This window comes from Bos javanicus, chromosome 3, assembly GCF_032452875.1.
Source record: "Bos javanicus breed banteng chromosome 3, ARS-OSU_banteng_1.0, whole genome shotgun sequence".
Classification (NCBI taxonomy): domain Eukaryota; kingdom Metazoa; phylum Chordata; class Mammalia; order Artiodactyla; family Bovidae; genus Bos; species Bos javanicus.
The window spans coordinates 50,312,617-50,328,532 of NC_083870.1; the positions used below are offsets into that span (position 1 = coordinate 50,312,617).

The 15,916-nt window shown below is 36.5% G+C and overlaps 1 protein-coding gene across 5 annotated transcripts in view; it reads right to left on the reverse strand.

Annotated features, from left to right (window-relative positions):
- FNBP1L (formin binding protein 1 like) overlaps positions 1-15,916 on the reverse strand; it is a 137,104-nt gene that overhangs the window by 66,746 nt on the left and 54,442 nt on the right. For 4 of the 5 annotated variants that reach the window (XR_009735352.1, XM_061411163.1, XM_061411162.1 and 1 more), the window contains exon 2: positions 14,192-14,307. Coding sequence is in view for 3 of the 5 variants with exons in the window: in XM_061411163.1 (XP_061267147.1) it covers positions 14,192-14,307 (116 nt within the window). In the remaining 2 variants the exon portion in view is untranslated. Of the gene's footprint in view, positions 1-14,191; positions 14,308-15,916 lie in introns of those variants that run through there. The other variant, XM_061411161.1, reaches the window with a different exon arrangement.

Sequence of the window (15,916 nt, forward strand, 5' to 3'; positions counted from 1 at the left end):
TATGCCCATGACACCATCCTAACGGCAGAAAACAAAGAGAAACTAAAGAGACTCTTGATAAAAGTGAAAGAGAAGAGTGAAAACGCTGGCTTAAAACTCAACATTCAAAAAACAGACCATGGTATCCGTTCTCATCACTTCATGGCAAACAGATGGTGAAAAATGCAAATAGTGACAGATTTTATTTTCATGGGCTACAGAATCACTGCAGATGGTGACTTGCAGCCATGAAATTAAACAACACTTGCTCCTTGGAAGAAAATCTATGACAAACCTAGATGGCATATTAAAAAGCAGAGACATCACTTTGCCTACAGGTGCATATAGTCAAAGCTATGGTTTTTCCAGTAGTCATGTACAGATGTGAGAGTTGGACCATAAAGAAGGCTCAGCACCGAAGAACTGATGCTTTCAGTTGTGGTGCTGGAGAAGAGACTCTTGAGAGTCCCCTAGACAACAAGATCAAACCAGTCAATCCTAAAGGAAATCAATCCTGAATATCCACTGGAAGGACAGATGCTGAAGCTCCAATTCTTTGGCTCCCTGATACAAAGAGTTGACTTATTGGAAAAGACCCTGATGCTAGGAAAGACTGAAGGCAGGAGAAGAGGATGACAGAGGATGAGATGGCTGGAAGGCATCACTGATTCGATGAACATGAGTTTGAGCAAACTCTGGGAGATAGTGTGGGACAGGGAAGCCTGGCATGCTGCAGTCCACGGGGTTGCAAAGGGTCAGACAGGACTGAGCAACTAACAAAAACAAGTTCCAATTGCTGTTTAACAGGTGATAAATACCATATCATTTGTAAAGGGTGAACAAATCATACTATCAGGTTGGTAGAAAGTAACTGCAGCTTCAGACCATGAATTTTAAATCATTATAACTAGCCTCAAACACTCAAACTGAGCTTCCCTGATAGCTCAATTGGTAAAGAATACATCTGCAATGCAGGATACCCCAGTTTAATTCCTGGGTCAGGAAGATCTGCTGGCGAAGGGTTAGGCTACCCACTCCAGTATTTTTGGGCTTCCTTTGTGGCAAAGAATCTGCCTGCAATGCGGGAGACCTGGGTTCGATCCCTGGGTTGGGAAGATTCCCTGGAGAAGGGAACGGCTACCCACTCCAGTATTCTGGCCTAGATAATTCTATGAACTGTTTAGTCCATGGGGTTGCAAAGAGTGGGACACGACTGATCGACTTTCTCTTTTTCAGGCTCAAACACATCTTTATTAATCAAAATAGGAGCCATTATAATCAACACATTTTTGCCAATGAGAAAGAAGTTTGTTTATTCCTGTAGCATAAAAATCCATGCATCAAGACTCAGTGAACTCTTGGAAAGCATTTTCTGCCTCCTTCTGGTTATGGAAGTGTTTTGCCTGCAAAAAGTGTTGAGATGCTTGAAGAAGTGGTAGTTGCTTTGCGAGAGGTCAGGTGAATATGGTGGATGAGGCAAAACTTCATAACCAAATTTGCTCAACTTTTTAAGAGCTGGTTCTCTGACATGCAGTCGGGCATTGTCGTGGAGAAGAACTGGGCCCATTCTACTGGGCCAATTCTTCAATGCCGGCTGTAGGCGTTGCAGTTTTCAGTGCATCTCATCAATCTGCTGAGCATTCTTCTCAGATATAATGGTTCCACCAGGATTCAGAAAGTTGTAATGGATCAGAATGGCAGCAGACCACCAGTGACCATGACCTTTTTTTGAGCAAGTCTGGCTTTGGGAGGTGCTTTGGAGCTTCTTCTCGCTCCAACCTCGAGTTTGTCATTGCCAGTTGTCATAGAAAATCCACTTTGTTGCACATCACAATCCAACTGAGAAATGGATTGTTGTTGTTGCACAGAATAAGAGAAGATGACACTTCAAAACGATGATTTTTTTCATTTGTGGTCAGCTCATGAGGCATCTGGTTACTGAACTTTATCACTATTCCAATTTGCTTCAAATGCCAAACGACCATAGCATGGTCAACACTGAGTTCTTTCGCAACTTCTCATGTAGTTTTAAGAGGATCAGCTTTGATGATTGTTTTCAATCGGTCACTGTCAACTTCTGATGGCTGGCCATAGCACTCCTCATCTTAAAAGCTCTCATCTCCTTTGCCAAACTTCTTGAACTACCATTTTCCTGTATAAACGTTTGTTAGCAGTTCCTGGGCCAAATGTGCTGTTGATGTTGCAAATTGTCTCTACTGCTTTATAACCCATTTTGAACTCAAAAAAAAAATCTCTTGAATTTGCTTTTTGTCTAACATCATTTCCCTAATCTAAAATAAATATAAAACAGCAATAAGTCATTAGCAAAAAAACATAATGCAAGAAAAGTGTATTAAAGTGATATATAATACCAACATTTATTTAAGAATGTATTCTAGTATCAAATGGCAAAGTTCAACAATGTAAAACCGCAGTAACTTTTGTACCAACTTCGTATTTCTTCTGGCAAAAGGGTAGTATTAGATATCTGAGACTGACTAGTATCTTTTGTCTTAATTTCCCTCCCTCTAACAGTTATCATGCTTAAGAGTTGCCAGATTAACAAAGATGACCTTATTTGAGGGTCTCAGTTAAGTGATCCAGAGATGGAAAACGTTTTGTACCAGAACTTTGAGGCCAGAATGAGATTTGAATCTCTCAAACATAAAACTTAATTGGTGAGTATGTTTCTTGCCATGTGCAGCAAAAAAGTCAGTCTGCACTGAAAGAATAAAGCCAACACACAAAAAGAAGCCAAAAAGGGCAGGTGGATGGAGAAAAAGACAGGCAGGGAGAAAGGGAAAAAGGGAGGAAGGAAGGCTGGAAGGAGTATAGGAAGGTAGTAAGGAAGGAATCATCCAGAAAATAATAAGCACTGGTAAGGATGTAGAGAAATTAGAACCCTTGCATACTGGTAGGGATGCAAACTAGATCACCCACTGCAAAAAACAGTATGGTACTCCTCAAAAAATTAAACACAGAATTACTATATGATCTAGCAATTCCTCTTCTAGGTATACACACAAAGAATTAAAAGTAGGGAATCAGATATTTGGACACCATGCTCATAGAATCACTATTCACAATACCAAACAGGTGGAAAAAACCCAAATGCTTATCAACAGATAAATGGATAAAGAGAATGTGGTACTATCCATACAATGGAATAATATTCAATCTTAAAAAGGAAGGAAATTCTGATATACTTCCCAACACGGATAAACCCTTAAAACATTGTGCTAAGTGAAATAAACTGTGGGAAATTCTTAAAGAGATGGGAATACTAGACCACCTTACCTGCCTCCTGAGAAACCTGTATGCAGGTCAAGAAGCAACCTGGTTAGAACCAGACATGGAAGCACAGACTGGTTCAAAATCAGGAAAGGAGTATGTCAAGGCTGTATACGGTCACCCTGCTTATTTAACTTCCACCCAGGGTACATCATTTGAAATGCCAGGCTGGATGAATCACAAGCTGGAATCAAGGCTGTTAGGAAAAATATCAACAACCTCAGCTATACAGATGACACCACTCTAATGGCAGAATGTGAAGAGGAACTAAAGAGCCTCTTAATGAAAGTGAAAGAGGAGAGTGAAAAAGCTGGCTTAAAACTCAACATTCAAAAAACTAAGATCATGGCATCTGGTCCCATCACTTCAAGGCAAATAGATAGGGAAAAAGTGGAAACAGTGACAGATTTTATTTTCTTGGGCTCCAGAATCACTGTGGATGGTGACCGCAGCCATGAAATCAAAAGACGCTTGCTCTTTGGAAGAAAGTTATGATAAGCCTAGAGAGCATATTAAAAAGCAGCAGAGACATCACTTTGCCAACAAAGGTCCGTACAAAGTTATGGTTTTTTCAGTAGTCATGTACAGATGTGAGACTTGGACCATAAAGAAGGCTGAGTGCCAAAGAACTGATGCTTTTGAACTGTGGTGCTAGAGAAGACTCTTGAGAGTTCCCTGGACATCAAGGAGACTAAACCAGTCAATCCTAAAGTAAAGCAACCCTGAATACTCATTAGAAGGACTGATGCTGAAGCTCAAATACTTTGGCCACCTGACACGAAGAGCCAACTCACTGGAAAAGACCCTGATGCTGGGAAAGACTGAGGGCAAGAGGAGACGGGGGTGACAGAGGATGAGATGACTGTATGTCATCATGTATGTCTCAATGGACATGAGTTTCAGCAAACTCCAAGAGACAGTGATGGATCTCTATCCATCTTTCCCTGGCGTGCTGCAGTCCATGAGGGAAGGAAGAGAAGTCTGGCATGCTGCAGTCCATGAGGTTGCAAGGAGATGTACACAATTTAGCGACTGAACAATAGAAGTGAAATAAACCCATCCCCCAAAGAACAAATACTGTATGATTTTACTTATACAGTACCTAGAGTAGTCAATTTCACAGAAACAGAAAGTGGAATTGCCAGGGCCTAGAAGAAGGGGAAAATGGAGAGTTAATACACAGAGTTTCAGTTTCTCAAGATGATTAAGTTCTAAGGATTGATCACAGAAGGATGAATATACTTAACACAGCTGAAATATACACTTAGAAATGATTAAAACAGTAAATTTCACATTAGGTACAAGTGGTATTAGACAAATTCTGAATACTGCATTTGTTTTTTAAAGGACATGCTTCGTTCTCAATATACCTCTACTGGTGGCAGATCGTAAAATAAATTAAGAATAAATAAGAGGACTTAAGAATTTATGCCTGGCATCTTTGTCAGGTTTTTATTAGGGTGATGGTGGCCTCACAGAATGAGTTTGGAAGTTTACCTTCTTCTGCAATTTTCTGGAAGAGTTTGAGTAGGATAGGTGTTAGCTCTTCTCTAAATTTTTGGTAGAATTCAGCTGTGAAGCTGTATGGACCTGGGCTTTTGTTTGCTGGAAGATTTCTGATTACATTTTCAATTTCCATGCTTGTGATGGGTCTGTTACAGATTTTCTATTTCTTCCTGGTTCAGTTTTGAAAAGTTGTACTTTTCTAAGAATTTGTCCATTTCTTCCACGTTGTCCATTTTATTGGCATATAATTGTTGATACTAGTCTCTTATGATCCTTTGTATTTCTGTGTTGTCTGTTGTGATCTCTCCATTTTCATTTCTAATTTTATTGATTTGATTTTTGTCCCTTTGTTTCTTGATGAGTCTAGTTCATGGTTTGTCAATTTTATTTATCCTTTCAAATAACCAGCTTTTGGCTTTGTTGATTTTTGCTATGGTCTCTTCTGTTTCTTTTGCATTTATTTCTGCCCTAATTTTTTCTTTCCTTCCACTAACCCTGGGGTTCTTCATTTTTTCCTTTTCTAGTTGCTTTAGGTGTAGAGTTAGGTTATTTATTTGACTTTTTTCTTGTTTCTTGAGGTATGCCTGTATTGCTATGAACTTTCCCCTTAGCACTGCTTTTACAGTGTCCCACAGGTTTTGGGTTGTTGTGTTTTCATTTTCATTCATTTCTATGGATATTTTGATTTCTTTTTTGATTTCTTCTGTGATTTGTTGGTTATTCAGCAGCGTGTTATTCAGCCTCCATATGCTGGAATTTTTAATAGTTTTTCTCCTGTAATTGAGATCTAATCTTACTGCATTGTGGTCAGAAAAGATGCTTGAAATGATTTCAATTTTTTTTATCACTGATGAACATAGATGCAAAAATCCTTAACAAAATTCTAGCAATCAGAATCCAACAACACATTAAAAAGATCATACACCATGACCAAGTGAGCTTTATCCCAGGGATGCAAGGATTCTTCAATAGCCGCAAATCAATCAATGTAATACACCACATTAACTGAAAAATAAAAGCCATATGATTATCTCGATAGATGCAGAGAAAGCCTTTGACAAAATTCAACATCCATTTATGATAAAAACTCTTCAGAAAGCAGGAATAGAAGGAACATACCTCAACATAATAAAAGCTATATATGACAAACCCACAGCAAACATTATCCTCAATGGTGAAAAATTGAAAGCATTCCCTCTAAAGTCAGGAACAAGACAAGGGTGCCCACTTTCACCATTACTATTCAACATAGTTTTGGAAGTTTTGGCCACAGCACTCAGAACAGAAAAAGAAATAAAAGGAATCCAAATTGGAAAAGAAAAAGTAAAACTCTCACTGTTTGCAGATGACATGATCCTCTACATAGAAAACCCTAAAGACTCCACCAGAAAACTACTAGAGCTAAGCAATGAATATAGTAAAATATAGTAAAAATATAGTAAAATATATTGCAGGATATAAAATCAACACACAGAAATCCCCTGCATTCCTATACACTAATTATGAGAAAATAGAAAGAGAAATTAAGGAAACAATTCCATTCACCATTGTGACGAAAAGAATAAAATACTTAGGAATATATCTACCTAAAGAAACTAAAGACCTATTTATAGAAAACTATAAAACAGTGGTGAAAGAAATTAAAGAGGACACTAATAGAGGGAGAAATATACCATGTTCATGGATTGGAAGAATCAATATAGTGAAAATGAGTATACTACCCAAAGCAATCTATAGATTCAATGCAATCCCTATCAAGCTACCAATGGTATTTTTCACAGAGCTAGAACAAATAATTTCACAGTTTGTATGAAAATACAGAAAACCTCGAATAGCCAAAGCAATCTTGAGAAAGAAGAATGGAACTGGGGGAATCAACCTGCCTGACTTGAGGCTCTACTACAAGGCCACAGTCATCAAGACAGTATGGTACTGGCACAAAGACAGAAATATAGATCAATGGAACAAGTAGAAAGCCCAGAGATAAATGCACGCACCTATGGACACCTTATCTTTGACAAAGGAGGCAAGAATATAGAATGGATTAAAGACAATCTCTTTAACAAGTGGTGCTGGGAAAATTGGTCAACCACTTGTAAAAGAATGAAACTAGAACACTTTCTAACACCATACACAAAAATAAACTCAAAATGGATTAAAGATCTAAACGTAAGACCAGAAACTATAAAACTCCTAGAGGAGAACATAGGCAAAATAGTCTCCTGACATAAATCACAGCAGGATCCTCTATGACCCACCTCCCAGAATACTGGAAATAAAAGCAAAAATAAACAAATGGGACCTAATTAAAATTAAAAAGCTTCTGCACAACAAAGGAAACTATAAGCAAGGTGAAAAGACAGCCTTCGGAATGGGAGAAAATAATAGCAAATGAAGCAACTGACAAACAACTAATCTCAAAAATATACAAGCAACTCCTGCAGCTCAATTCCAGAAAAATAAATGACCCAATCAAAAAATGGGCCAAAGAACTAAATAGACATTTCTCCACAAAAGACATACAGATGGCTAACAAACACATGAAAAGATGCTCAACATCACTCATTATCAGAGAAATGCAAATCAAAACCACAATGAGGTACTATTTCATGCCAGTCAGAATGGCTGCTATCCAAAAGTCTACAAGCAATAAATGCTGGAGAGGCTGTGAAGAAAAGAGAACCCTCTTACACTGTTGGTGGGAATGCAAACTAGTACAGCCACTACAGAGAACAGCATGGAGATTCCTTAAAAAACTGGAAATAGAACTGCATTATGATCCAGCAATCTCACTGCTGGGCATACACACTGAGGAAACCAGAACTGAAAGAGACACATGTACCCCAATGTTCACTGCAGCACTGTTTATAATAGCCAGGACATGGAAGCAACCTAGATGTCCATCAACAGATGAATAGATAAGAAAGCTGTGGTACATATACACAATTGAGTATTACTCAGCCATTAAAAAGAATACATTTGAATCAGTTCTAATGAGGTGGATGAAACTGGAGCCTATTATACAGAGTGAAGTAAGCCAAAAAGAAAAACACCAATACTATACTACACCAATACTACATATATATACTAACGCATATATATGGAATTTAGAAAGATGGTAACGATAACCCTGTATGTGAGAGAGCAAAAGAGACACAGATGTATAGAACAGTCTTTTGGACTCTGTGGGAGAGGGCAAGGGTGGGATGATTTGGGAGAATGGCATTGAAACATGTATAATATCATATAAGAAACGAATCGCCAGTCCAGGTTCGATGCAGGATTCAGGATGCTTGGGGCTAGTGCACTGGGATGACCCAGAGGGATGGTACGGGAGGGAGGTGGGAGTAGGGTTTAGGATGGGGAACACGTGTATGCCTGTGGTGGGTTCATGTTGATGTATGGCAAAACCAATACAATATTGTAAAGTAATTAGCCTCCAATTAAAATAAATAAATTTAAATTTAAAGAAAGAATTTATGCCTGAAGGCCCTAGGAGAAGAAATTCAAGCAAGTTTCAATGGATATTAAAGTGAACAAAGTATCTTATTTCTTAAAAATGCCAGTTCCTACTTTTGCTTTATCTTTACCATGTCAAGGATACACAGGTCATAAGATGTGAATGGGGCTCTGTATTCTGTATCTATATTATCAGCTTCATACTCTATACTCAAAGAACATATTCAACAATTCATTACTATTTAGGATGCAATAGGCATAACAATGTGATTTCTAGGCAACTGCAAATCTTTCAGAAGAGTATTTTCTGGTATGTTGAAGACAGAAAAGAGAAAAATTATTTTATTTGCTCAATTTAGACCGAGGAAGGAACAGATTGCCCCATATTTAATTAAGTATTACACTTTTCAGAGAAATTTTCTTCTGCAAGTTGATAACTTGTTTTCCCTCTAAATATTAGATTCTTGAAGAACTATACAACATAGTCCTAGATTCAAATAAACAGCTTAATTTATCTGATGTGACCATATTTTAAACATTAGGATGATAAAATAAACATTATATCTCATTTTAGACACTGCCACACAATTCAAATGGCTACAAATAACTTAGAAATAAAAATATTAAAGGTATTATGAAAAAGCTAAGAGATTAACTAAGTGATCTATACAGCCAACATCATTAACAACCTTCTTATTCTTTATAGTTGTTTAAAGAAGATCTTTAAATCCTTTTCATTGGAAAGTTCACTATCAAAATGTTTAACACAACTGGTTTGAACTTATTTTCTTTTTTAAAAATATTATTTGGTTGCACCTGGTCTTAGTTGTGGTGCATGCAGGCCCTTCGTTGTCACATGTAGGGTCTTTTAAGTGACACATGTGGGGTCTTTTAGTTGTAGCATGTGAGATTTAGTTCCCTGACCAGGGATCAAACCCACATCCTCTGCATTGGGAGTGCTGAGTCTTAGCCACTGGCCCACCAAGGAAGTCTCTATTTTCTTTCTTAAGAGCTTTATGCTTTATTTATTAGGTTTGGCTTCATCATTTAACAAAACATTTAATACAAAAATCAGGAATAGACTGTAATTCTTGTTAAGGTGATGAGCCTTTCTGTTGTACAGCAGAAACTAACACAACATTGTAAAGCAATTATCCTCTAAAAAAAAAAAAAAAAACACTCAGGGAAGTCAAAAGCGTCAAAAGTTAAACAATGGCCGACCAAAAACAAACAGTAGTCTCTACTTTCCATAGGTCAGCACAAAAGATGAGCTCCCTAGGTTCTTCTGTTACTAAACAGAAACACAGAAAGAGAAAATTCTGATAAAGAAGTATGAGAAAATAAAAACTAAATAGAAAATAGAAACTGGTTTTATTTACATTGTTCTATATCTAAGCCTATCCTAAATATTGGGGACAGCTCTTAGTAGAGCAATCTCTTCACATTGATGTATAATATATGACATAAACTCAAGTATGGATAGAAAGCAGCACATGGTTCAAAGGTCAGCATATTGAGATCCTAATTTCTAAACTAAACTGAAACACAGATCATTCAATCATTCATGCATTCAACTTATAGTCACTCAGCTCTAGAGGTACCAGTTATGTCGCCATGGTTGTCAAGGTACAGAAACAGAAATAAGATCCAAGAAATCTGGAGAGATTTCTGTTCTGGTTAAGGTAAGAGTAATTTTTAGTCATCCAATCTATTTTTCTTTCAGTACCACACTGTCACATTTGAGCCAAAAAGGAATGATCTGGGGTGAAATAGAGAAATATAATTTCATACAGCAATCTCTATGATAGAACTTACTGCTGTAATTATTTTTACTAGACAAAAATAATACATACCATTATGCACAGAGTTTTTCACATAAGAAAATTTAGTCAATCTCTGTCATACATATACAATAGCATAAATTTATTAGAGTAACTTCTACTTTTTATGTCTACAAACAAAGGAAAGTTCTACCAAGTGATTCATAGTCACCACTTATTATCCATCAAAATGGACATGGTTGGACTGTTTATAACTATGTCTCCAAACATAATTAGATGCTTTATTTTTTATTTATTCTCATCCTCAAATCACTACCAAAAGTGAATACCAAAACTTAAATAAAGTGAAACCAAAGCCATCAAAACAGACAAATAGAAGACAGAAGAAAATAAACGAGGGAGCGCCAAAATCATGTGAAAATTTATGCAAATAAATAGTATATTTACAAAAGTATATTGCAAAATTTAATCCTGCAGTATATTTAAAATATTTAACATTCTGAATACAGTTATTATTTAGGAGGAAAAAAGAGTTCTTCTCACTATGAAAAGAAGTTGTCCTCCTCCGCCATAGCAAAACAGGAGGGAGTCAACCAAAAGAATTTTTCTCATTAAAGAAAAGGAAATAAACAAGGCACACTTCTTCCCTTTGGACAAAACAGACACTATAAAAAGCAGCTGATAATTCAATTATTTACTAAGTATTCATCCAAAGCAGCAAATATCAATGTGGACAAAGGAAAGGGAGTTGTGGTTTTCAAGTTACACAAGCCTCCTCCCAACTCTTCTTTATTGGAATTCCTCAACACCTTCCAATAATCCTGTTCTTGTTGAGAATCACTGCAAGTGAAAACCACTGTTAGGATGAACATGTACTAAATTTCTTTAGTCTGCTGGGACAGAAAAAAGATGCAAATCACTGAACTAGAGCATCTATTTTCTCACTACAAAAGTATATTTTCATACCACGTAATCACGGGTTCTAACCACTCCTGCTCCAAAGAAGTGCTGTCAAAATCTCTCTTTGCAAGTAAGTGAAAATTATAACTGTTATTATCAGTCACAAAATAGAAGGGCAGACAAGTCTGCTGTTTGATTACAGTCTTTTACTCTGTTAAAATCTTGGCCACCCTGAAACCCTTGAGACCCAAGTTATTCTGGACAACTAAATACAGCATACTGCTGATAGCTTACCTTATAAATTACCGATTTTTCTTTTAAAATTTGTGGTGATATTCTTTGAAATATATCATCTTCTTTGCTTAAGATTACATAATCACTAGAAAAACTTCAATAATTTAAAAGTACAAGTAATAAGTATAAGTTCTGTCCCTTCCCACCCCCTACTCTCGTTCCCCAGGGGTAACCATGGTCAAACAATTTGGGGTATCCCATTTAGATCTCTTCAGAATACATACAAATTAAAAAAAAAAAGAATACACACAAATTTTATACATAGCTATATACTCAGCCTCAAGTAAGCAAGGACATCTTGCTGTACCTTCAGTTCTACAGCTTGCTTTTCACACTGACAGACTGAACACCCTTTTAAGTTTAAATATGCTGCTATATCTGACTTGTTTAAATTGTATACTCCTCAGTATTTTTCATCATTTCCTTACTGACAGGTACCTTTAAGCTGGAAACATTTTATCTTGTTTTTTGCAATATTTTAATCTTTGTTGTCACTTCACACTGTAATCACATCTCTGTATTATTGTCTGTAGCATTTGTTCTCTTCACTTTTACTGGCATACTTAAAAACCAGAAAACAATGTGCTAGAGTTGAGATCAAATTAAAAATTAAATGAGGGAAATTTTTCATTGTTCACACATGAACACATTCTTTTTACTGCTATTTTAACTTTTCAGAGGTCCTTTAATGCTTCCAGATTCTTGCACAGTAAAGTTCCCAAGTCAAAACTTTTGGGCAGATAAAATATCATCACAATTATTAATATACTTGTAGCTTCCTTGGTTTATATTTCCATATGGAAATTACTTTTTTTAAAAAAACATAGGATGCAAATGGATCAAGAAATTAGCATGATGCTACAATTTTAATACATGTCAAAACAGTAGTATGTATATCATTATAAGTAACCTATTCATCATACTAGTCTATCTCATGGCCACAACCAGTCAGCTCCTTGAATAAACTGCTATAAATGGTGGGCATATGTAGTTTATCACTCAAAATCTCCCTTCCTCCTGTGATCCACTACCTTATATTTCTTTTGGGCAATTAATTAGCTATAAATCAATCTAACATTCTCACTTCAGTGAACTGTTCAGGATAAGCATATAATCTAACCAGGGTCAGCAAAAGGAGACTTTTGCTGTGATTTCTGGAGAAGAGAAGCTGATACAGGCTTGCACTCTGCTCTCCTTCCATCTCCTCCCTCTCCTTTCTTTCACTTTCTTCCTTCCCCCTTTCCCTTCCTATCTCCTCCCCTCAAATGCACAACAAATATCATCATTCTTCCCCAGGATGTGGGAGTATGAAGATATGCAATCTAGGGCTACTGGGTAAAAAGGATGGTATTGAATAAAACAAGTATAAAGGCAACAATGGGAAGAAGAGCCAAGAAACAGGAGCCTGAACACATCTGACCCACAGATCAAATTATGTTTGGACCCTTACTCATGTGTGCCTTGTGGGCTGGATTTTTCTGTCACTATAAAACATAAAGAATCCTAACCCCTTTACCTAGAACCTTACACTGTTTTCTAGTCTTCAGGCTTCAAACACGATTTTTATTGAGTAAGTTGCAGCAAAACTAGTTATCAGGTTGTGGTCCAACAATGATTTTCTGCTTGAATAAAATCTTAAGTTCCATTTGTTTTAAGATTAAAATTTTCCCTTTAAAATTTTTATCTCCCAACACATTTTCCAGAATCTTTTATCAGTAATATACATCTACTTTTTGACAGAAAGAAACACAGCTCATCACACTCACTTTGTAAGTCTTAGAAACTATGAAGAAATGAGAAACTGGAGAAATCAATGTTTTGGAAAGATTACTAACGCAAAAAGTTCAGGGGAAAAAACTGTAAAGCACAAAATTATTAATATTACCAAGTTATTTCTTTTTCCAGGAATTTTGCTTCTTGATTGTATAATTTTAAGTATCTTTCTGGAATGAAAGATGCTCATGATCTAGCCAGCCAATATTCCTTGTGATACTAGGCAATGATTTAATTAAACCAGTCACTAAAACAAACCAATTACCTAAAAGTCTACAAGCAATAAATGCTGGAGAGGGTGTGGAGAAAAGGGAACCCTCTTACACTGTTGGTGGGAATGCAAACTAGTACAGCCACTATGGAGAACAGTGTGGAGATTCCTTAAAAAACTGGAAATAGAACTGCCCTATGATCCAGCAATCCCACTGCTGGGCATACACACCGAGGAAACAAGAATTGAAAGAGACATATGTACCCCAATGTTCATCGCGGCACTGTTTATAATAGCCAGGACATGGAAGCAACCTAGATGTCCATCAGCAGATGAATGGATAAGAAAGCTATGGTACATATACACAATGGAGTATTACTCAGCCATTAAAAAGAATACATATGAACCAGTTCTAATGAGGTGGATGAAACTGGAGCCTATTATACAGAGTGAAGTAAGCCAGAAAGAAAAACACCAATACAGTATACTAACGCATATATATGGAATTTAGAAAGATGGTAACAATAACCCTGTATACGAGACAGCAAAAGAGACACAGATGTATAGAACAGTCTTTTGGACTCTGTGGGAGAGGGCAAGGGTGGGATGATTTGGGAGAATGGCATTGAAATACGTATAATATCATATATGAAACGAGTTGCCAGTCCAGGTTCGATGCAGGATACAGGATGCTTGGGGCTGGTGCACTGGGACGACCCAGAGGGATGGTATGGGGAGGGAGGAGGGTTCAGGATGGGGAACACATGTATACCTGTGGCGGATTCATTTCGATATTTGGCAAAACCAATACAATATTGTAAAGTTTAAAAATAAAATAAAATTTAAAAATAAATAAATAAAACAAACCAGTTACCTAATTCAATCTAATTCTGATGAAAAACACAGATTTCAACTCCTAGTGTATCACATTTATCTAAAGCTAACTATTTAAACGTGTAATTTCATTTCTGAAAACTGAAAAAAATATATAACTTACCTCAATTGTTTCGCATAGTTCTGTTCAATTTCTATCCTCTCTTTAACAAATTTGGCATATCTTTCCAAGAAGTCAATTCCCCATTGTGTATGCTTGTCTAAGCTGTCGAACTGATCCTAGAAAAGGAAGATAAAACCACACTGAAAAGGCTGAAATTTTATCCACAAATATTTTAACCAGTTTCTGATATTTGTCCAGGTAATCATGTATGAAAAGAAAAACTCAGGCTCTTCTTTCTGCTGGTCACCACCAATCTCATCCTTTAAGACTCAGACAGAAATATGTTCTTCAGCATAAATCATGCTATTTTTATGCCTAAATATCTTTACACATGTGGTTCCCCCTGGTGCAAGCAACACCCTCCACAGATCATCTCTTTGCAATTAACTCTTACTCCTTCCTTGAGATCCAGTTCAGACAGAAAATGCCCCTAAAATTTCAGACTGAGCTAAATGGTCTTTCTCTGGCTCCCCAAAGCTCCCTACAGATTACTATCTTATTCATTTGCAACACTATGTTGAGGACAGGAGCCATGTATTATTCTACTCTGAACTCCTAAGGTACAAGCACTATTCCCAGCACCACAGCAGACTCTCAGTGAAGAAGTGTTTGAACAGAATCAAATAAACCTGGGTTCAAAATCTGGGCTCTGCATTTATAGTACATTTTGACCTTGGGCAAGTTACCAAGGCACTTTATACTTTTTCCATAAAATGGGAGTCCATCAACTTCTCAACAGGACTACGGTCATTCATAAGTGTTACACAGTACAGGAAACAAGATATTAACACATAAAAATCACTGTTCTGCAAGGCTCTTCCAGTCTTCAAAAGATATTCCCATCTACCTGCTGCCTGAAAAAGCATCATTTTCTATTCTTCAAGAATAATTTTCAAATTGGCTAATAACTTGGTGCTCTTTACATCTCCCATATTCAAGATATTCAGAGATCAAAATGCTAAATATCGATATTCAATATTCAGAACATTCAGGTATCACTCCTTTCTATATCTCTAGTTGTTTTATCTTTCCAAATCACCCATGGTTTAATCACATGTTATTTACAAATAAATCATTTCAAAATATCTGCCTTTTTTTTTTCCCTACTAAAAAAAAAAAAATGTTTTTTGACCACATCAAGTGGCATGAGGGATCTTAGTTCCCTGACCAGGAATCAAACCCACACCCCTGAAGCATGGAGTCTTAATCACTGGACCACCACGGAAGTCCCTTCTTTCCCTACTTTAAATCATTATAAAATCCTATTTATAAAAGTAAAGTCTAACTAAACAGCAGAGACAGAATTCACTCAGCTTTCATAGTCTGGTATTACTACTCTAATTCTATTCCTTCATGCGCTTTTCCCTTGTTATTTGGCTACCAAAGAAGATTTGAAAACAGCAAGAGAATGCATTGCTCAGTAAATTTAATTGGTATGTTAGTTAATATTTCCCACTATAAACGTGAATTCTATTTCAAATTGAAAAACTCCCAATAACAACAACAAAACATTTCAGAAAAAGAAAAGTCCAAGCTAAAAACAATTACCCTTCATTTTCCAAAGTGCTTTAAGGCTTCTTCCCATCATCCTCTTCATCAAATTTTACATTAAACTTCCTTATCTTCTAGATGACATCTCCAAAAATGTTTTATTATATACCCCAATCAGTAAAATTTCTGAATATTCCTGTATGTATATTACCTATAATACTATGTTATTGTATT